This window comes from Heteronotia binoei, chromosome 5 (genome assembly GCF_032191835.1).
Source record: "Heteronotia binoei isolate CCM8104 ecotype False Entrance Well chromosome 5, APGP_CSIRO_Hbin_v1, whole genome shotgun sequence".
Lineage (NCBI taxonomy): Eukaryota > Metazoa > Chordata > Lepidosauria > Squamata > Gekkonidae > Heteronotia > Heteronotia binoei.
In genome coordinates this window covers 54247952-54271935 of record NC_083227.1, presented here as the reverse complement: position 1 = coordinate 54271935, position 23984 = coordinate 54247952, and the positions used below count along the sequence as shown (strand labels likewise).

At 46.1% G+C, this 23984-nt stretch overlaps 1 protein-coding gene across 2 annotated transcripts in view; it reads left to right on the top strand.

The window, feature by feature from the left end:
• LRIG1 (leucine rich repeats and immunoglobulin like domains 1) overlaps positions 1-23984 on the top strand; it is a 200040-nt gene that overhangs the window by 123713 nt on the left and 52343 nt on the right. For both annotated transcript variants that reach the window (XM_060239503.1, XM_060239502.1), the window contains exon 4: positions 22658-22795. In XM_060239503.1, the coding sequence (XP_060095486.1) occupies positions 22658-22795 (138 nt within the window). The remainder of the gene's footprint in view (positions 1-22657; positions 22796-23984) is intronic.

Genomic DNA, 23984 nt, shown 5'->3' with positions numbered 1-23984 from the left:
GTTTGCCTATTGGCTCCATCTACCTTGATTTGTCCCCTGGCCAAAGAAAGATCTGTTGGAGCAGGAATACTGATGGCTTCTCCTACCTCAGAGGCAATGCTGGGGTTGAGTTCCAGTATCAGCTTCTTTCACTTCAGTGCACTTCTAGCATCGTGCCATGAGGCGCAGGAGTGAGCAGACACACATAAGAGTGGTTTGTCAGGTAGGGTAAGAGTCTTCTGTCATTTTGCAGGTTGTGTGGTTTATTTTTATGTGTTAGCTTGAGGGCCACCTGATGTGGCAGGTGCAAGGAAATACACTCAAGAATAAAATGTCCTCGGCTATCACTTCAGTCACCCAATTCTCTGTTGCTTGTTGGTGCCTTCTCACCTTACTACCTGTATCCTAGCTGTGGACCTTCATTCTGTCCAGCAGCTGCAGTTGAGATTACAGTGGCTCATGGAGCTTATTTCAGGAATTGATTGACCTGTGCCATGAAATGCAAGTGACTGGGGAAGTTCTCAGATGAAGGCCATCCCCATAAGCAAAGAGTGTTAGGCGCTTGTGCTCAGGAGGCTTTGTGGAGTCCAGTGGGGGTTTTGTGACTTTGCTGTTGTGAAAACAAAAGGGAGTCATGCAGCATGTTAAATGCTAGCAGATTTATTGAAGCATAAGCTTTCATGGGCTGCAGTCTGCTTCAATAGAAGAAATGGGCTTCAGCCCACAAAAGATCATGCTTCAGTAAATCTGTGAGCTCTAGCCTATGAAAACATATGCGGCAATAAATCTTTGAGGAACCACAAGACCCTTTTTTATGATTACAGTGATGTGTTTTTCCAGTGTTCATATACATTTTAAGAATAGAAGTGTACAGTGGTGTTTTTCTTCCTGTGGGGGGGCCTTGTTCACTGATGTCACATATCCTACTAGAACGCTTCTTGGCCCCATTTCCTACAGAAGATACAGCTGCTGGAACAAAGTGTATTGAGAAAAGAGGGGAATGAACTCTATTCTTCTAAAATGCACATGATCAGGAGTTACAGTATCACTACTTTTTAAAGGAGACTGTATTATCTTCCATTTCAACAACTCTGCCAGTGGGGACAGTCCAGGAGATAAAACACTAAAGGAATTGAAGTGAAGAATCTGCTAACATTAAATTATTAAAGTGAAGTACCTGTTAACATTTTGTGGGCCGAGTTTTGTGATACATTAAGAAGGGCCTGCAGGAATTACCTAGGGTGAGCTTACTTTAAACAAAACAGACCCTTTCCTTCTTATGACCTCTGAGAAATGGCAAATTTGAGAAAGTTCCCCCACAATACACTGCTCTGTTGGACGAAGTGACACCTCTAGGATCTCTGCTTGGAAGTTCTTAAAGGTATCTAAGACTCATCCCTTTTTTCACTGCTTATATTTTAAAAATGCAAATGCCGCACCAAACCTTGTGTCTGACTACACATTGTTAAGTAGTCTTAAATTATGAACTGTTTGAGCTTTTTGAACCTCACCTCTCATATTCTCCTGCTTCTGTCTACATCATGTCCTTTCTTGCCTGTCTTCCTCTGGACTGTTTCTGCAGTTCCAGACCTACAGAGGAATCGTGGATTCCAGCAGTAGATGACTTGCTTTGTATGCAGAAGCTCCCAGTTTCAACTGGCATCACCAGTTAAAGCCTTCTGGAAGCAGGTGATGACCCTGGAGAACTGTTGCCAGTCAGAGTAGACAATAAGTGGATCCAAGGTCTGACAGCATTGAGCAGCTTCATCTGTGCAGTCGCACATCTATACCTGCCTGCATCCTAGTTTTTACTGCCAACATTGCTGATTTATATTTCCAGCACTCATTTGCCGTAGCAAGCTCTGGTTCATGTGATTGGTTTAAGCTGCACCTTTCATGCAGCCAGTGACAGTACTTGCATTTCTGGCAGCCAGTGTTGTTCCTTCATTCTTGGGGGAAAAAATGGTTTCTCAAGAAAAAGGAGATTGGAGTAAGAGCTGGCACTCTTTGCTGCTTTTCGTTACAAAGTCGGCATGTGGCCCATCTTGCTCTAGGGCCAATGCTGTAACTAATTAAGGAACTGGTGTTTGCAGCTTACGTTGAGTTTCATAGTGGTTGACCCAAGCATGTCAGGAGTACAGATCCCACCCCTGGACTGCTCTGGAGTTCCACCTGAACAAACAGTCTTTGCAACAGAGGCCTGAGAATCTGCCAAAGGATTCCTTTGGGGACGAGTGATTCAGCAGCCTCTGAGAAAAGTGGGGGCTACTTTTTATGGATGTTAACTTCCTGCCTGAATAACATCCTTATAGCACAGCTGTTTTCTTGGAGCACAGTGCCACTCCAATGGTGGCAAAAGATTTCTGTTTGAGACTAGGAAGCATCATTTGGAAGACCTTTTCCAGGCTGATTAATAAGAGGAGAAGCAAGCATATTAAACTGACCCACAATCACAGCTCTTACCATACACATCTGTGTATCCTTAAATTAGGCTAACCCACAGTCTATGGCCTCTATTTTAAAGCAGATTTGCAGCACAAGATAAAGCCAGACTCTACTTCTGTCTTTGACATGCTATTGGTTGGGGTTTTGTTTTGTTTTTTTTTACTTTGATGTACCTTTAAAAGTTGCAAATTTGACAGTTAAAATGTGTGTCTGCTGAACAGTACCCATAAGGGCTTCTACCAAAATTCAAGGCAATTGCACTCACATATGCACCCCCCCCCCCAAAAAAAAATAATGATATATACCTAAAGGTATGCATTATGTACAATTACTTAACTTAAAGATCTTTCTGCCTTGGTCATGTGTGCTGCTTGTCGGTGTAACTTCTTGAGCTAGTATGAAACTCTAGCTTGAGAGTTGCCTGCTTTGTAGGGCCAACATAAATCCTGCTGCAGAATAAAATATGCAGCGTACAACCACAGTATAGCCCCTACAATAATACGTTTTGAAAATCCTTCTTTATTCCATGCTGACCTGTATCAGGTTGTTCAGAACCTATAAAATATCGCAGGGTATCTCAGCTAGATCCCTTTAGAAGCTGGAATGTCTGACATGTATTCAGCTCCAGTCTCCTTCCCACAATGAAACCTTCAAGGGAAATACACATGGCTTGTTTCTGATGCCACAATTATACAATGGCACCAAATGCAAAAAGACACTGCGAACAGTAGCAGCTCTTTGTATTAATGTCTCTGTGTAGCACACCAGTGAATCCAGTGCTGACATGTCCAGTCCACTCTTTCCTCTTGTCCTTCTGTTACTTCATTTTTACCTGGCTAGGAAAGTACTCCACTACTGGGTGCCTGAGACTGGGAGAAATAGTTGCTTCCATCTTCCATCTGGTCTGCCAGACCCTGGGCTGAAGCAACAGGTGTCTGACTTTATTGGCTTCCCCAGTTCTAGCCTGCCTGCGCTGTACATTGTACCAGCTATGCGCTAGGTGATGGCCTGGCCCACCTACCAGTACAACCATAGAACTTGTTGACTCTGTTGGTTTCTACCTCACCACCTTGATTAATCAACCAACTTTTAGGGTTTTTTTTAAAAATTATTTTATGCAGAACTGTTTTTATCTGTCTTATTGACCACTGATTAATGTAACCTGCCCTGAGCACTCTTGCGAGGGAGGGTGGGATAGAAATCTCAAGAAATAACCAATCATTCATTCAATCAGTCTCAGGCATCTAGAAGTGGGATGTAATAGTTGAGCAGAGGAGTGAGTAAATGGAAAGGGAAGGGGTAAGACTTGACATGTAAGCACTGGGCTTGTTGGGATGTCATAGACATGAGTTTTTTCACACAGCCTAAGTATTCTGGTATGGCAGCTGGTCAGTTACTGAACAGTAACGGGTTTCTGCTGGCATTTCAGACAGACCCGGTTCAGTAACTGGCTGCTACCGGAATACTGTTACCTTTTCCACACAGTCCCACGGCTGTCCCAGTAGTGAGGCATGCCTGAGTCATTATTAACAAAGAGCAGCTTCTTTCAGTTTTCAGCTCCTCCTTCTGGGTTGAAATCACTATGGGACGCTGTGTGAAATGTCCCGTAGTGATTCCGGGAGTGCCGTTTTCGCGCCCTTTTTTGCCTGCCGGCACATGATCTCCAGCTTTTTCTTTTTTTTTGGAACGTTGGCTAAGATGTTTCAAAACAGCATCACCATAGGGATGCCTGGGCTTCATTGAGATGCCTGAGATCCCTGTGGCTGACACTTTGTAACAAGTGCCCCATTGGATACCAGCAAGTGGGAGATCAGGGCACCAGGCATTGATCTGTCACCTGTTGCTATCACTTCCATGCCCACACAGGAGTCACGGGAATGTGATTGGTTTGTAGGTGACTCTGAGGCACATTTATTGGGGGAAGGGGGCTGTTGCCACCTGGGGAGGGGTTACCCATAGGGCAGCAGGTTTCGGCGGGAAACAGACCAACAGTGATTGGTGAGACAGATGTTGCTAACCCAGCCCGATGTGCACCCATCAATGCTGGAAAGTGACTTGTGCCAAGCTGCAGCAGGTATAAATATTAGGGGGGGAACCACAGACCATGTTCAAATTGCCAGGCATTGTAAACTATCTTCCCACTTGAAATGTGTATGCAATCCTATGGTGGTGCTGTTTTGAAACATCGCTATAGCGCTATTGCGCTATAGCGATCTTAGCCCAACGTTCCCCCCCCCCCCCAAAAAAGAAAAGCCGGAGATCATGCACCAGCTGGCAAAAGGCGTGAAAACAGCCACTGCTCGTGGAAGCGAAATAAAAGCAGAATAGTGTGAAATGGCTCGCTTCAATCACAGAACCCTAGCGGGGGAAAAAACATGTGTCTGAAAACTCCCATCCCTGTCCCAGATTACTCCAGGCCGGCACAATATCGGCTGCCTTCCGGTTTCCACTGGTAAGTGTGAAAAGGGCCAGTGTTAACCAAGTACATATTCACTAAGTGCAATCTTTACATTAGGGGCTCTCAGCCTTGCTGAGCCTGTGAGCAGCCTTGGAATTTTGAGTAAGGATGGATGCCACCACAAAATGGCTGCTACTGAAGGACAGCTGCACACTATGGGGAGGTTCTAAGCCAAACATCCTCTTATAATGGGGGCAGCTATTTCTGAATGGGTGCCCCCCTGCTAACTTACTTGTGATGTCTCCTGGCGTCTTCTGAAGTTCTTTCTGATGTTTTGCTTTGAAGAAGGGATGAGAATGAGAAATCACCCTGATCATGCCTCAGAGAGCCATCTTCAAATATTTGATACAGTGCTATGTAGCAAGAGCATGTACACCAATGATATTTCATCTTTCTAGATTTCTGTATATTTCAGGTCAAATTGTTTTCTGTCTAATCTTCATGTTTCTTCATTTAAAAAAATCATTTAAAATGAGTGGCTCTCTGGATATATGTAGTCCTGTCATTGTCCATCCAACTTAATGTGGGCATAAAGCTATCTAGTGTTTTAAATGATCGTGTTGTTAGGTTGATGATTTCCTTGTTTAATCTGGGGATGCTGGGGATGTAAACACACACATAGGACAATGGGTTTGACCTGCTTCAAATTATAGCCAGCTTCAGGTACACCCAGAGGAACAGCTACCTTTTAATTTGAAATCTTTCCTGAGGTTTTAGGAGAAGTAGGCACTGAAGTCTGGCTGTGGCTTATCAGTGTGTGGCTGCTGCTGGGGATGGAGAGCCAGAAGGCCATTCCTAACAACAGTGTCAGAATCCTCTCATGCAACCTTCTCTTTTTGATCTTGGCATCCAAGCGTGGCCCTCAGCATTCCTCTGTGAATCAGACCCCGTGTGTCCTTTGGGAGCAGACATTTTTAGGTTGTTTAATTGTTTCCCTCCCCACACATGAACATAACTGAATATTAATAGAACAAAAGGGGATGTGCAGAGCTCCCCTCGTGTTTGAAGCTTCATTTTGTTTTTTGATGCTTATAGCAGGTGGTGTCTTAATAGAGTTTTCCTGTATTAAGGCTGGTTTTTTCCCCTTCTAAATTAACAAAGACTATCCAGAACTGTAAGCCGATACTAGATGAAGGCCAACCATGAAATTTCTCCCTGCCTCCCCATTCTGTCCGCCGCAGACCAAAAATAACCTTCACTGTGGAAAGAAAATGCTAACTCTTTAGTGCAGAAGGCGAGCCTTCCCCCCGCCCATTTCTACTTGTGGAAAAGGCTGCTGAAAAGACTTATCAATAAATATTCACAGACATTTAGCACTGGTCTATCCGCTGGGATTAAGGTGTAACTTTATCTTGAAAAGTGTGCTCCTGTATTCCTAGAAAAGTCATGATCTTTTGAAGTAGTGCCACCTGTTTTACTGTGTCGTTTGTCACCCTTGCCCCTCATGAACAAACATATTTCTGATCTTTATTTATTTATTCAATTTATACCCCACCCTCCCCACCAAGGCAGGCTCAGGGCAGCTTAAATTTTATCAGCGCTTAAACTGTAAGCAATAATGTATTGCTTAACAGTCGTTTTAAGAAGGTTTCTTTTGCTTTGCACATAAACTGTGTTCTCCCTATAAATTTAATGGACTGCAACTAGGGGTGTGCATTCAGTTAAATCATAGCCCAGAAAATATCCAAAAAAGAATTGTCGGTATTTCCCAAATATTGTTTCAGCCAGATATAGATTTGGGTTATTGCTCAGCTATCTAAAATGGCCAAATACCAAGAATTCTTAAAAGATTTGGGATTTTTGGCACTGCCAGACAGTCGACCTTAAAGGGAGTTTAAAGAGAGTGCAGTCCCTTTGAATACCTTTTTCAAGCAGTGCAACTCCATGCCTTCCATGGCACCTGGAAGTGTTTAAAGGGACGGTGAGTCCTTTAAACACCTTCGGAGTTCACTCACTGCAGCTCTGTGCAGCTTGAAGGAGGCACTCAAAAGGGACTGCAGTCACTTTTAAACACCTCCCCCCCTCCATTAAAAGCAATGGAGGATGGGGTCTGATAGAATTGGACCCCTGATCCAGTCTTTTTTAAACTGGATGGGGGTTAAAAAGAGAGGCACCCAAAGCTGCAAATTTGGTGACACTGCATCAAATACCCCCCCGCCCCCCGTAGAGCCCTGGATACCCCTGGATCACTTCTCCATTATACCCTGTGGGGACTGTTGACTATAATGGTTCCTATAAGGTATAATGGAGCCAATTTTTTTTTCATGTTTCCTGAATATTTCCAGAATCTGAATACCATACCAGTATTAGGATTTGGGAATATTGGAAAATACCAATACTTTTCGGGTTCAGTATACCCAAACTTGGAAAATACTGGGGTTTTTTTTGCACATCCCTAACTATAACTGAAGCTGGTGTTCTTTTTACACTGGTCTGCAGATCAAGTCTGTTTGAACTCACTGGAATTTACATTATGGTAAAACTATGCATAGGATTGAGCTGTTTGTCTCAAAGTACAAAAGTTTATGCACCTTGAATATCTAGTATTCTGGTGCAATCCATCTTTTTGTGGAGAAGTTTACTGTGGACAGGTGGAAGGTGGAATAAGTGCTCAGTAGGGGAGTTTCTTGGTACTATTGTCCATATATAAAAGTAGGAGCAGCAAAATGTGGTAGTGGGAATGGCAGGGGTGGTGTGTGCGCATGTTTGCTCATTAATAGTTCATGTAGCTATCCAGCATGGTATAGAGATGAAAGTGTCAGGCTGGGAGCAGCAAGTTCTGGGTTCATATCCCTGGGAGCTTACTGGATGATCTTGGGCTGGCCACTCTCTTTCAACCTAACTGAACTCACAAGGTGGGGGTTTTGGGAGGGGGGATATGAAAGAGAGCTATGTATGGTGTCTTGGAACTTCTTGGGGTAAGAGCAGGGGTTAAAAAATTTCGAAAGATTAATGAAGATTCTAGAATACCTTTTGTAAAATCTGTGATAGTTGTAGAATACGTTTGGTTTAAAGCAAGGATAATAGTTATGGCACCTCTTGTCACAATATTCTTTTACAACCAAATTTCTAGCTCTCATGGTTTGCAAAGAAGAAGAAGAAGGTATTGGATTTATATCCTACCCTATACTCTGAATCTCAGAGTGGTCACAATCTCCTTTATCTTCTTCCTCCACCCTAGATTCCTCCACCAGTCCGACTTCCACCCAGGTCATGGAACTGAGACAGTACTGGCTGCCCTGGTGGATGACCTCCAGCGACATCTGGATCGAGGCGGCTTGGCGGTACTGATGTTGTTAGACCTTTCGGATGCGTTCGATATGGTCGACCATCAGTTGCTGTCCCGACGCCTCGCCAACACAGGGATTCAGGGATTGTCCTTGCAATGGCTTTCCTCTTTCATGGAGGGTCAGGGACAAAGGATGGCAATTGGGGGAGAGTCATCCCAGAGGCATGCACTTAATTGTGGTGTGCCACAGGGGGCAGTGCTCTCCCCGATGTTGTTTAACATCCATATGCACCCCCTTGCCCAGATAACCCGGAGGTACGGGCTGGGTTGCCATCAGTATGCTGATGACACCCAACTCTATCTACTGATGGCTGGCTGGTCTAGCTGTGTCCCAAAAAATCTGGACCTGGCGCTGCAAGCCATGGCTGGATGGCTTAGGCTGAGCCAACTGAAGCTGAATCCAACGAAGACAGAGGTCCTTTGCCTGAGCCATGGCGGTCTGGGCAGCGAAATCCCCTTATCAGCTTTTGACAGTGAGCCACTGACAATGGCGCACAAGGTCAGGAGCTTGGGGGTGCTGCTGGAGCCTGCCTTAACAATGGAGACCCAGATAGCAGCCACTGCTAAATCTGCATTTTTTCATCCTAGGCAGGTGAGGCTGTTGGCCCCTTTCCTTAAGTGCGATGACCTGGCAACTGTGATCCATGCAATGGTCACCTCGAGGTTGGACTTCTGTAATGCCCTCTACTTGGGGCTGCCCTTGTCTCGAACCTGGAAACTCCAGCTAGTGCAGAACGTGGCAGCCAGGCTGCTATTGGGGCTTCCCAGGTGAGAGCACATACAGCCAGGGCTGCAGGAACTGCACTGGCTGCCAGTAGTATACCAGATTCGCTACAAGGTGCTGGTTATTACCTTTAAAGCCCTATATGGCCAAGGATTTGCTTACCTCAATATGCAGATGACACCCAGCTCTATCTACTAATGGATGGCTGGCCCGACCCCGCTCCAGGGAATCTCGACCGGGCATTACAGGCTGTAGCGACATGGCTCAGGCTGAGTGGGCTGAAGTTGAACCCAGCGAAGACAGAGGTCCTATGCGTGGGTCGCGGCGCTCTGGGAAGGGAAATAGCTCTCCCGGCCTTCGATGGTGCGCCATTGAAAGCAGCGCGCCAGGTAAAGAGTCTGGGTGTTTTACTGGAGCCTTCATTATCGATGGAGGCCCAGATAGCAGCCACTGCCAAGTCAGCATTCTTCCATCTGAGGCGGGCAAGGCAGTTGGCCCCTTTCCTTGAGCGCCGGGACCTCGCAACAGTGATCCACGCAACGGTCACCTCAAGACTAGACTACTGTAACGCCCTCTACTTGGGGCTACCTCTGTGCCGGACCCGGAAATTGCAGCTAGTGCAGAACGCGGCGGCCAGGCTGTTGTTGGGACTCCCGAAACGGGAGCATATATGGCCGGGACTACGTGAACTGCACTGGCTGCCGATTATATACCGGGTCCAGTACAAAGTGTTGGTCGTTACCTTTAAAGCCTTATATGGCCGAGGACCTGCCTACCTGAGGGACCGTCTTTCCCCATATGAACCCCAGAGAGCACTGAGGTCAACGGGGAAAAACTTAATGACTATCCCTGGGCCGAAGGAAGTTAAATATCAGAGCACCAGAATACGGGCCTTTTCGATCGCGGCCCCTACCCTATGGAACCGACTCCCCGAGGAGGTGCGGGCCCTGCGGAGCCTTGAACAGTTCCGCAGGGCCTGCAAGACCATCCTTTTTAAATCAGCATATTCGGACTGCTAAGAAAAATGGTAATTAAAGATCCGCCAATGCGGTCCAAAGATCTATACCGCAGTATAATTGTATCTACTAGACTGGTTTTTAATTTAATGTTTTAATGTTTTATTGTTCTATAATGTAATTCTAATGTTTTATTTATTATGGTGTGTTTTTATGGATTGCTGTTAGCCGCCCTGAGCCTGCCAAGGTGGGGGAGGGCGGGATATAAATGAAATAAATAAATAAATAAATAAATAAATACCTTAGGGACCATCTCTCCCCACACTTTTCCCAGGGAGCACTTAGATCTGGATCCCAAAACCTACTAGTGATCCCTGGGCCGCGGGAAGCAAGACTAAAATCTACCAGAGAGAGGGCCTTCTCGGTAGCAGCCGACTGGTGGAACCAGCTACCAGAGGAAGTGAGGGCCTTGTGGGACCTCACCCAGTTCCGCAAGGCCTGTAAAACCACACTCTTCTGGTTAGCCTTTAACTGATCTAGAGTTACTGTCATTGTGGGAGAAAATGTAGGAATACTGAAGCCATCAGAAGCGATACAACTACATATGATATCAGCACCAGATGGTTTTAATGATTGTTTTAATTTGAATTTTAAATTGTTGTATTAATGTTATGCAATTTTTAAATTGATTGTTTTCATTTTGTTGTTGTGAACTGCCCTGAGCCTGCCCCAGCAGCAAGGGCGGGATATAAATAAAATAAATAAATAGACACCCTGTGAGGTAGGTGGGGCTGAGAGAGCTCTCACAGAAGCTGCCCTTTCAAGGACAACTCCTGTGAGTACTATGGCTGACCCAAGGCCATTCCAGCAGCTGCAAGTGGAGGAGTGGGGAATCAAACCCAGTTCCTCCAGATAAGAGTCCATGCACTTAACCACTATACCAAACTGTAGATTTACAGTGTTACAAGTTAAGTATGCTTTCCTGGCATTGTTAAATTCTGTACATCAAATGAGGGAGGGTTTCGGGGGTGGGGGAGAAGAGACATTTCATAAAGAATGTGTACGTTGAGGTGTCCACTAAATAATGATTTCTCAGTCTCAGATTAGAAAGCTTGCAGATTTTGTCATTAGGAAAGAAATGGACTACATTTGCAATGATCTGTGTTTATTCATGTCCTTTATATCATTGCAGGGATCGGTTGCATTTCACTAACTTCCACAACTGTTCATTGCTGCAAAAATTGCTAACCTTTCTGGTAGATCTCTAGAACCTGAAGCCCAGTCATGCTGTACTGGGACACAAAAAACCCAAGTTTAATCCTGTGTTTCATCACAGCGTCTTCCAGGTCTTGCATGGTGTATTTTGATTTTTTGGCACTCCAGCTCTTCAACTCTGATGGAGAAATAGCCACATAAACTATACACACTTTACATACCAGTGCTAAAAAGTCCCAATACATTTATTACATCTGAGCAACGAGGGAAAACTGGAGGGTTGCAGAGGTCAGGGTGGTGGGGAGTTTCTCAGCCAAAGCTGGAAGATAATGGTAACCTACCAGCTCTGCCTTGTGATGGCATCCTATTGCACAATTTGAGTAGGATTTAAAACCACTCAAGGAGGGAGGCTGAGCTATGACAGTACGTAAAACGATGTGGTTAAGGCTGCACTTGGTCCATCTTTTCCATCTCCTTTGGCTTAAATATCTGTTTATTCATATATTTATTTATAACCCACTTTTCTCACTCAAAGGCAGATTACAAAATGTAAAAACTATGCAATCGGACTGTGTAAGACAAGCAGTGCAATAGGACTAGGATTACGAAACCAGAAAACAGGGCAAGCAGTCTAAGGCATGGCATATCATAAACAATGCAGAAAATGAATTTCAAAGGTAGAAGACTGAGCAGTAAAAGCAAGTTGATAACATATAGTAAACCATGCAAAAGACTGCAATCCTATTCCCTTACAAAAGCGTCATCCCGACCCACTCTGTTTTTTACATTTTATCTTGCCATCAAGTCACAGCTGACTTATGGCAAACCCATGAGGTTTTCAAGGCAAGAGATGTTCTGAGGTGGTTTGCCATTGACTGTCTCTACTTAGCAAACCTGTTCTCCTTGGTGGTCTCCTGTCCAAATACTGACCAGGGCCGACCCTGCTTCGTTTCCAAGATCTGAAAAGGTCAGAGCTATTCCATTAAACTACATCCCAATTTCCTTTGTTCTGGGCACAAAAAGCACTGCTGATCTCTAAATTCATCAGTGAAATGTCTACTTTATGTTCTGAAGTTAATTTTTATGAGGGTGAGACTGAATTTCAGCTGAGACCCGTGTATTTGTTGTATTGCTCAGATATTGCACAGAATATCTGATCCCTAGCTTGTACTTTTAATACCCAAACTGTACTGTCTGGCCTATATTTCTAAAAAATACTTTAAATAATTTTAACAATTGAAACAATTAAATTAAACTGTTCACAAAACAATTAACAAATAATAATCAAGCTAGTCAATTTTTTTGAGTAACCAGTATTCAAATCTATCATGGTATAAGGCAAAAATAACCCCTCATGTCACAGGAAATCAGAGGTAGATCAAAAGTTTTCCAAATCAGGAAGCTTTTAGATCTTCTTCATGGTCTCTGTGCTTCACACTCATGGGATAGAGCACCTGCGCCGATCCCCGAATCGGTATCTGAAAAGCCCGGGATTTTTCCATGCTCAGCGCCAATGGGCATGCACAGGCGTCCCAGTACACATGCTCACCGGCGCCAGCGCAGGGATCCCGCCAGTTCCTTTTTGATCGCTGCGCGGAGAGGTTTGCCTTTCATGTCCCCGGTCGGTAAGATATCGTTTTTTTCGCCTTTATCGTTGTATATATCCCGTTTGTTGTTTTCTTAGTGTAGATAGTTAGTTTAGATAGTAAAAAAAAAGTTTGTGTGTGTGTTGGAGTGCCCTTCGGGGCCTTTCCTCCCGTTTGTCTTCCCCCTAAAGTTTTTTCCCCTCAGAGGACTCTGAGTGGGTTTTTTGGCGACTGGCGTCTATGGAAAGACGTTGGGGTTTTTTTCAAACGCTGCCACTCTTGTGGGAAGAAGATTGCCCCCCCCCCCAGGTGGCCATTCTTTGTGTCTTCTCTGCTTGGGTGAAGCGCACCGCATGGAGTCCTGCCCACACTGTCTCCGCTTCTCCAAGCAAATGCGGAAGAACCGGGCAGCGTAGCTTTTGGCGGCTTTAACTGAGTCAGCTCTCCGCCCTCAGAAAGCGGCATCGGGCCCATCAGCATTGACCATGGCAGATATTCCGGCCCCGACGGTCACATCAGCTGATGTGACCCCGATCGTGACCGAAATGCCGATTGAGCGAGGCTCCTCCACAAAATGATCCCATGAAGGATCAGTGGACATGCCCGCCAAGAAGCGTCGGGATGACTCGGGGACCCGAGCATCCGCTCCGAAGTCCAAGGAGAAGCGGAAGAGGTCCTGCACTCCATCGCCTTCTCGCGACGTTTCGGCACCAATGACCTCTGCTCTGCCGAGGAAGATCCTGGCGTCCCCGTGCCACAGCCCATCGGCATCGAGAGGCAGTATTCAACAGCCCTGTCTCTCGATGTCTGAGCAGGAGATCGACCTCACTCAGCGATCCTCATCATCCGGGTCGCAGCGTCGTAGTGGGAGTGGTTCGATCTCCGAAATAGTGGCATCGGCGCCAATGGACCCGTCTACCCCGATGTAACCTAGAGGCAGATGGGAGCTAGAGCCCTCCATGGCACCACACCGTTTCCCACCGCTACCATCGTGGGAGCAGCGTCAGTGGCCGCACACCTATCCGTATCCTTACCCTCCAAATTAGTGGTTCCCACCGAGGGAGTTTGCGGAGTGGGATCAACAGTCGGAGGCATCCTGCATGTCGAGGCTTTCGCACCATTCTCAAAGACCAGCGGCAGCGGTATCGATCCCTCCGGAGAGGTGCACCGCCCCAGCGGCTGAGACTCGTCGGCGGCTATCGACATTGCCAATCCGGGAATCGACGCCGATCCTCTCCGAGCACTCTGTGCACCGGGAGTCTTCATCGTCGGACTCGGAGAGTGGTACCAACACCCAGGAAGGTGCTTTGGAGCCTTCGCCAGGGTCCCATACGGCTGAGGATCTTCCTATCTCGCCATCGGAGGATCTGAAGTCCTATGGTGACCTGGTGAAGAGGATAGCAGCCTCCCTCTCCCTGCCTGTGACGCAACCACAACCCGTCGTGGATGATAATGTCTTTGACATTATGCAAAGAGACACATCCACAGCAATCGCTTTGCCGGTCACCAAAGTGATTATGCAGGCAGTCAAGGAGCCCTAGAAGAAACGCATCTTCGACACTGGTGTCATCCAGAAGGCTGGACCACATGTACAGGGTCCAGGAGACGGGGGCTGAGTTCCTTTTCACCCATCCGAAACCGAACTCAGTGGTTGTCTCTTCTTCCTCCAAAGCATGCAAGGTCCACTCATCCCCACCTGACAAGGAGGGGAAAAAAGCTGGACAATATGGGAAGAAAGGTCTAGTCTGCAGGGGCCCTAGGAGTAAAGGTATCTAACTATGCGGCTTGCATGGCTAGATACCAATACTTCGTATGGGAACAACTCACCCCTCTCCTTTCTTCCCTGAGCGAGGACAAAAAGGCTGCTGCTAGGAAGCTGCAGAAAGAAGGCTTTGCTGTGGCCAAGCAACAATTGGCTGCAGCAAAGCACATGGTGGATGTGTCGGCAAAGACCATCACTTCCGCCGTGTGCATTCGTCGGCACTCATGGCTACGGTCAACAGCCCTGCAGCAAGATACTAGGGCCTTTGTTGAGGACTTGCCCTTTGAGGGGGATGGCCTTTTCAGCACCACCACAGACAGTGCACTGCAGGAAATAGATAAGTGCCTGAAGACCTCCAGGAACCTGGGTGTGCAGGCCACCTCCAGAGCTCCCAAGGCGAAGCAGTGGCACAAACCATGGGCCAAGAAGCCTTATCAAAAGTTCTCACCTGAACAGCAATGGCGACTTCGTTCCACCCAGCCTGACAACAGACCATCGTACTCAGGCAACAACAGGAACTGTTATGGTTCTCAGGCCACTGACAAATCCAAGGGTGCTCGCCCTCAAAAGCAGGGCCTTTGACTTTCTCGTGGCACATGTCATCGTCCCTACTGCTTCAATATCTATCCGCCTCCGCCCTTTCCTACCTGCCTGGGAGTTGATCTCTACAGACAGGTGGGCTCTGTCCATCATAGAAGAGGGCTACAAAATAGAGTTTGCTCATGTTCCGAACCAATCCGTGGTGATCACCACTCCCCCTTCCTCTGCCAGCAAAGGTGAACAACCTCCTACAGAAACAAGCCATAGAAAGAGTTTCGATGGAGGCCAGGACGGGAAGTTTTTACTCTCGCTACTTCCTGGTCCCCAAGAGGGACGGGGGCTTAAGACCAATTATGGATCTTCGGAATCTGAACAAATTTATTCTGTACCAGAAGTTCAGAATGTCCACGCTGCAAACAATCCTGCCCCTCATCAATCAAGGGGACTGGATGGCAACCCTGGACCTCAAGGATGCCTACTTCCACGTCAGCATCCATCTGGCATTCAGGTGTTTCCTCCGGTTTGCAGTGGGTTCCCAACACTTCCGGTTCAGAGCCCTTCCGTTCGGCCTGTCCACTGCACCTCAGGTGTTTACGAAGATGAAGAGCGTTGTGGCTGCCCATCTCCGTCTCCAGGGAGTTGTCGTTTTTCCATACATCGACTGGCTCCTTGTGGTGAAGTTGAGGGAAAGTTTGTCAACGCACATTGCCATCACTCTACGTCTTCTCGACACCTTGGGGTTGCAGGTCAATTTGGAGAAATCTCACCTTACTCCGTCAAGGACAGTGCAGTTCATAGGGGCTTTGCTGGATACGAACCAGCATCGCGCATACCTGCCTCCGCAGAGAGCGAGGGACATTATTGGTCTGGTATGACTGCTACAGAGGCGAAAGTGGGGCACAGCGCAGCAGCTTCAGCAGATGCTGGGGCTGATGGCGGCGACGACAAGCGTGCTACTTTTTGCAAAACTGAGGATGAGAGGCCTACAGTTGTGGTTTCTTCGCCAGTTTTGCCCACTCAGAGACTCGCCTCAAAAGAGTTTCGTCATCCCATCCGGGACTCTTCAGACGCTACAGTGGTGGGAGTCAGAGAACAACATCTGTCAGGGGGCTCCCTTCCATCTCCCGACTCCTACTGTGACTATCACAACAGATGCTTCCTTGTGGGGTTGGGGGGCCCACATGGAAGGCCTGTGTGTGTGGGGCCAGTGGCCGCCAAAACTGACTCAGTTCCATATAAACTACCTAGAACTGCTGGCGGTTCACTTTGCCCTACGCTCTTTCTGCCCCTTAGTGGTGGGGAAGACTGTTGTGCTACTTATGGACAATACCACTGCCCTGTGCTACATCAACAGGCAGGGAGGGACAGTGTCTCATCGGCTCTGCACATTGGCTATGGATCTCTGGTTGGAGTGTCTCCAATACGACATCTTTGTGAAGGCGGTACACCTTCCGGGGGTCCTCAACATACAGGCAGACTCCCTCAGCAGGGGTGGGGCTTCCCCACATGAGTGGGAACTGCAGTGGCATTTTCTGAAGCCTGTATTCCAGCTTTGGGGGTACCCACAGCTGGATGTCTTCGCCACGGCCGAGAACAAGAAATGTCCCATGTTCTGTTCCAGAGGGGGAGCGGATCCAGCCTCTCTGGGAGACGGGCTCCTGCTTCCTTGGGAGGGCCGGTTCCTCTACATGTTCCCACCTCTGCCGTTGTTGACGAAGGTTGCAACAAAATTGCAAGCGAGAGACCGTGCTGCATCCTGGTGACTCCCTGGTGGCCTTGCCAGAACGGGTTCTCGATCCTGCTTCAACTGTCGGGCTGGGTCTTTTACCAGTTCCCGGCAGAACCGGACCTTCTGTCAGCTCAGGGCGGGCATGTATTCCATCACAGCGTGTCCCATCTGAAGCTGACAGCGTGGTTCATCGACCAGTAGGGTTCTCTGACAGGGTCCAGTAAGTCCTTATGAACAGCAGAAAACTGTCCACCCGCGCTTCCTGTGACAGGAAGTGGCGGAGATTCACTTAGTTGATCTTAGTTGATCCTTCAGAGTTCTTAGTTGATCCTTCAGTTTCACCTAGTAGGGTGGGATTGTCGACAATTTTTGATTTTTTGTTATCCCTAGTGGATGCGGGCCTGGTTTTCTCCTCCATCAAGGTATATTTGGCGGCAATATCTGCCTTCCATGATCCTGTGGAGGGGTACTCTGTTTTCGCACACCCTCAGTCCAAGAAATTTTTGAAGAGGTTGTTTAGGCTGCACCCACCATCAAGATCGCCCCCACAGTTGTGGGACTTGACTTTAGTGCTGGACAAACTAACTCATTGCCCCTTTGAGCCGATGGCCACGTGCTCTTTGCAGCTCTTGTCATGGAAGACTGCATTTTTGGTTGCCATCACATCAGCACGTTGTGTTGGGGAGCTCACGGAGATGCGTTGTGATTATCCTTATCTTGTTTTTCGAGAGGCTGGGGTTTTCTTCTGAAGGTGATCTCTCAGTTCCACCTCAATTTAGAAGTTTGGTTGTCCACTTTTTACCCTAGCCCTTCCTCGGACGAGGAACGTAGGTTGCATGCTTTGGATGTTAAGCGTGTTTTGCTGTTTTATTTGAACCGTTCAAAGATTTTTCGTAAGGACAAGCAGCTTTTTGTTTCGTATGCTGCTCCCAAGCTAGGTTCCAGGATTTCGTCTCAAGAGGCTCTCAAAATGGCTCAATGAGACGATTAAACTCTGTTATTGGTTGGCAAAGAAGCTGTTACCTGGACCTGTTCGTGGACACTCCACAAGAGCGATGGCCACATCGGTGGCATTCCTGAAAGGCGTGTCCCTTTCTGATGTCTGCAAGGCTGCCACCTGGTCTTCTCTGCATGCCTTCATGAAGCACTATGTGCTGGACGTGCATGCTCAGCAGAGGACTCAGTTGGGAACTGCGGTGTTGCAAGCTGTTTCTTCCGGTTGACCGTCTTCCCACCTCCAGGTATGTCTTGCTTGCTAGTCTCCCATGAGTGTGAAGCACAGAGACCACGAAGAAGATAGACAGGTTGCTTACCTGTAACTGTAGATCTTCGAGCGGTCATCTGTGCATTCACACTACCCGCCCTCCTTCCCCACTGCTGACGGACTCCCTCCAGTAGGGGCTTCCAGCGGTCAGGAAGGAACTGGCGGGATCCCCGCGCTGGCGCCGGTGAGCATGCATTCTGGGACGCCTGCGCATGCCCATTGGCACTGAGTGCGGAAAAATCCCGGGCTTTTCAGATACTGATTCGGGGATCAGCGCAGGCGCTCTATCCCATGAGTGTGAATGCACAGATGACCACTCGAAGATCTACAGTTACAGGTAAGCAACCTGTCTTTGTGTTCTATGGGGTGGTGGGGAGTAGGGGTGGACATAGCCTGAAAAATGGAGGTCCATGGAGATTCATTGTTTGTGGGGTTTAGAAACACAAACCTGCATGGACTCTCCCATTTAACAGTCTGGGTCGTGGTTCGTTAGGTTCATGAAGGAAAGGCATCAGAATGGTCTCTCTTCACTTGCTGAGCTGTACTCATGCCGCTGCGGCACACCTCAGGGAGTGAACGGAAGACAATCCCCCCATTGCCTTGACAGTCCTTGGCGCCAGCGTGCCTGGCTCTGGGACTGCTCCCACAGACCACATGAACCTCTGCGGAATCCATGACAGTCTGTGGGTGGTCTGTGAGAGATAAGATTGCATGGAACAAGCTCACAGACCATGAATGGGACCCTGACCCATGACAAAATTTGGTCTGTGAGCTGGTCTGTGCCATCCCTGGTGGGGAGAGCAAGCAAGTGCAGGGGCATAGCAAACTAGCTAGGTTTATGGCTCTCTACAAGCAGAGGTTTATTGCTAATGTCTGGATGTAGCCAGTGGCACAACTCAGTCCTCTCTGTGCAATAAAATTTTGCAGGAGAAGACAGTCCTGCAAAAGGGAAAGAAAATTAACAGGTAAATGTAGATATAGATAAAATCAGAAAAAAATGTCTTTGTGCTTTTTCTCTTTCCAGTTCTGAGGAGAAGCAAAGCAGGGGCAACCTAAATCTAGGGAGGCTGTGTAATGGCTAGAGATATATGGATGCCAGTGTTCCATGGGTGTGAATAAGGCTGACAGGAGCAATCACATAGCAAGCATATCTATGTGGGTGAGTTAGTGGGTAGGTATGTAAGAAAACATTATTGAAAGTAGCATCCATACAGACTTGGTCAGTCCTGGAACCCATTATTTAGCTGAGGTAGGAATTTCAATGAGAGTCTAGGAAGAGCTCTGCAGGGACTTCAATGAGAGTTGAAGTCCCTGCAGAGTTCTTCCTGACCCGACCCACTGCTTCTTACGTTTAACAAGTTCTCAAGTATCTACAAAAGCAACTATTTAGAGGTTCATTGTTCAGAAGGCCTGCCAGAAATGTAGGTGACTGTTTACTGTGATTTTAAATTTGCATCATGCATCTGTTCATTTCATTGCTTCTTAATACATTTTAATACATTTTTAAAAATGTGCAATTCAAATTTTCTGTTGCATGGACATAGGCAACCTTCATCAGACATGGTGTTCCTAAAATACTTTGGAAACTAGTTGACCAATTGCATTCCTGTTTTAGACTTGTTAAGGGTTCAGTCGGGAAAACATTTGTTTCCAGGGTCTGAATCTTTGTATGGGAAGGTTTTGTGTTAGATCCCATAGAAGATTTTCACTAATGGAAAAGGGAATGGTATTTACATTGACTTTTCCCATCCACTGCCTACCTGTGACTCACATAAACACATGGTGCTGCTTTAGAGTGAATTAGACCCTTGGTCCATCAAGTTCAGTATTGTCTACTCAGGCTGGCAGCAGCTCTCCAGGTTCTCAGGCAAAGGTCTTTCACATCACCTGCTGCCTATTCTCTTAGCTGGAGATGCCAGGGATTGAACCTGGGACCTTCTGCATGCCAAGCACATGCTCTGTTATTGAGCCACAGCCCCTCCCCCCACCATGCTGTTCCTGGGTATTCCTTTTCTCTCAGGGACGGCATTTTGTAGGGTATTTTGTTCTGCAATGGTGGAGTGTGTATGAAGAAATCTTCAGCAGGATGCAAGCCACCATCTTTTAAAAGAACATTTCAGTTCTGCCCTTCCTTCAAGGAGATTGTGCAGTTCTCCCTTCTCTGTTTTACTCTCACAACAACCCCGTAAGACTGGTTAGGCTGAGAAAGAATGATTGCTCAAGGTTTTCCCAGCGTGTTTTACAGAAAGTGGCAGTTTCAACATGGGTCTTCCCAGGCATCTTCCAGCACTCTAACCACTATCTTATACTGCTACATCCCACCTTGAGGAACTGCCTTTTTAATATAGCTGTTGCTAAGAGTATACCACAGGAGAGTTTTAAAAGAGTATATGCGCTTTAAAGGGCAGCTACTGAGAAAAGAAGACATTGGGTTTATATTCCGCCCTCCACTCAAGAGTCTCAGAGCGGCTCACAATCCCCTTTACCTTTCTCCCCCACAACAGACACCCTGTGAGGTGGGTGGGACTGGAGAGGGCTCTCACAGCAGCTGCCCTTTCAAGGACAACCTCTGCCAGAGCTATGGCTGACCCAAGGCCATGCCAGCAGGTGCAAGTGGAGGAGTGGGGAATCAAACCCGATTCTCCCAAATAAGAGTCCGCACACTTAACCACTACACAAAACTGGCTCTCAGTTTGAAAGACATGTACCTGTTCAGTGCATGCCTCTGGATTGCAGCATGTATTCTCTTTGTTGATAGGCACTTTGTACTCATTACAAAATGGAATAATAAGGAATCATGGTGTGTGTGGGTTTTTTTTTAAGAAGAAAAGCAATATTTATTATATCGTAGGTGGGAATGTTTGATAATGTTTCCTGCTTGTTGAAGCAAGATATGCCTTTAGGTGGGGTGGAAAGAAATATTTGAGAGGGGAGTGCCTAGTGCTTCAGCACTGGTGTCTCTGAGGCGTATGAGAACGCTTTGCTTCTGAGAGTATCAAGTCACAGATACTGTCTGAGTTCTTTCTTACATTGCTGTAATATTGCCTCATTAGGACTGCCTTTAAGCCAGTGGTCTCTCATCAAGTAATAAGCAGAGGTGGAAGTCAAGGGATGTGTTTTGTGGTTCAAGGGCACAAAGAGGTTTCAGGATTGGATTTGTATTTCCTGAAGAGCTATGAAGTGGCGGAAGAAAGAGTACAGTTTGCTGTAGGCAAATTTGGCACTGCCCCTTTGGCAAAGTCTGTGGCAATCTGATAGATACATTTTGGATATTTCATCTTGTATTAACAAAGGGAAGCAGTGACTCTTGAAAACTCACACCCTGAAATTTTTGTTGGTCTCTACTGTATTCCAATCTAGATGTTGTATTGCAGAGTGACATGGCCACCTCTGAAACTGGCTTCATCTTGTCTGTTGTTTAGTCTGTTATATTGTGTCAAATAGTCATCAGTCTTATGTTGGGATATGTGTGTTGTTGAACTAGATTTATGGGAACTTATATGTTAAAAATTTAAACTTCTGCCTGTAAGACTTTTGTGTAATTTGAAAGTTGTCCTGCTTTCTTATACTCTTAGGCCAGCTTCTTCAGAATGGAAATGATGGGTATAGTAAAATTAAGATTCAAATGTTTAGTCTCTTCAAAGGCAGATAGTGACTAGGAAAACACATGGCCCTTCAGATGCTCCAAAAAACATATGTTGATGAGTATGGAATTACTGTTTGTCACCTTGCGTTATTCCCAAGAGTTTCTTTTTTTACTTATTTGTTTTCAAAATTTATATTCCATCTTTCTGTCCCATCAGGTCCACCAAGGAGGCTAACAGATTTTTTAAAAAAGCATTAAAATGTATCATAAAAGGGAAAGTAAAATACTTGTATAAAAACAAAAAACCCTGAGAATTGAAACATAGGGCAGGTAGGGGAGGTAATTGAGAGAATGCTAGGCAAAACAGTCAAGTCTTCACTTGCTGGCAGAAAGACAGTGATAGAAGGAGACAAACAAATGTTTCACCATTTTCCCTCCTTTCTGTGTTTTTTGGGGTACTCTTTCAGACCCTATATGTGTCTCTCTATGGAGTACTCCAGGAACTGTCTCCTGAGTAATGTATACTTTTATATAATAGAAATATCCAGGAACATTTGGACTAGTCATGCATCTTGCTGGATATATTTCATATTCTCCCTTCCTCCCCTTGTCTGTAGTTAGCAATGGTACGGCCTCATGGACTGATGTATCATCATATCACAATCTAAAAAATACAAGAGTGGACTCTGCGAAACTTGCCATCAGGCATGACTCTCTTGGAGCTCAGCCACAGTGGTGGTGGAATCTGGGAATTGCTCTGAGTCCGGAAGGCCCCCTGGGCTCCATCACCACCACCACTGCTGAACTCAGAGTGGCTCCCATGCTCTGCCATGGCCAGTTTGCTGGTAGCGCCCAGACTCTGCTGCCGCCACCGCTGGACTTGCCAGCATCTCTTGAAAGCCTACCTGCCACAGTTTATATTGACCTAATAAAAAGGGACAGTTGACTTTTTTTTAAAAAAGTCTAAACTTTGCTTTTCTTCTCCATGAAATGCACTCCATGGCAGCCTGGAGCCAAATTAGTAATGCTAAGACTGTTGTTTTCCTGTAATTTATTATTTTATTTGAACGGAAGGAAACGTTAAAAGTGGACTGAGTCTGATTCTTCTCCATTCTACGTTGTAGGAATCGCAATAGGATCCATAGCATCAAAGCAAGGGAATTGGAGCCCTATGTTGCCATGGAAACATTGGACCTTAGCTCAAATAACATCACAGAAATTCGAAGTGGCTGTTTCCCACCAGGGCTTCAAATAAAAGATCTGTAAGTATTTTCTTTGTTAATTAGTTTTTGTTGTTAAGCCTATGGAGCTAAAGAAGATTTTCAGATTTTCTAAAGTTAAAAAATTAAATTAGTTATAATTAAGAATTCATATATCAGCTGGACATTGCTCTTTTATGTGCATATTTTAGCGAATACTTGATTTTTAAGTGATCAAACTACTTATGACAGACTGAAAAAACACAGTTCAGTTCCTTCCCACCCTCTCACCCTTTGACAATTTTCAGCAGACAGATGATGTACAAAGTGTGTGGGATGGGGGTAGTAGAAGAAGGGGAGCAAAGCAGCTCCAAAGCAGCTCTCCTCAATTGTTTCTTTCTGTCATTCTTGATTGTCATAACTAGGAGGGTGGACTTGTGATGTGAGGAGGCACCACAGCTCTCTTTCATTCCTCCCAGGAACAGCTTATGCAGAATTAAGGAAGAGGCAATATTGAGGGTGTATATTTGTAGATTCTTTCCTTAGCCATCAAAAAAAAAAAGGAACCTGCTTCACGCCAAGACTGGTCCATCTAGCTTGGGACTGTTGATTTTGACTGACCGTGATTGTCTAGTACCTGGTCTCCACATGCATAAAGTACATGCAGCAGAATGAGGTGATATTGAGGTAACAGGCCCCTGAGGTAGTAGAGTTTATCTCAGCCAAGAGTTAAGGGATCACCATTTTGAACATTTCTTTTTTTTAAAAAACGTCTCTCCGAGGCAGCATGACAAGGAGCAGGCAATCTGAGATAGAACCTTTGCCCCTAATATGTTCGTTTTTCACTTGCAGGGAGCATTCAAAAGTGGCACCCCACTCCCCAAACCATTTTCAGGTGATAAAGTTGACTCTTGATCCTTCAGGATTCAAACCACTCATCCTGTTGCATGTGTAAACCAAGCTTGAGATCCTTAATCCTAGGGAATAAGCATGAGGCCTACCAGTCATGTGTCCATCACTATTACAAATGCAAATATTGCAACATTGAATATTGCTTTGATCATCTGTTTTTAAATACAAAGAAATTTAAAAAGAGGCAGCATTGCCTTGTAATGTGTCATTCTTGAACTCTATTAAATAATGAATGGTGTATAAGTGTTTTCACTGTGGCATGCTGGCATATCAAGATGGATCAGAGACAGAATTTCAGAGCAGAAATATGTTGGAAAGTCTTTCTCACAACATCTCTCTG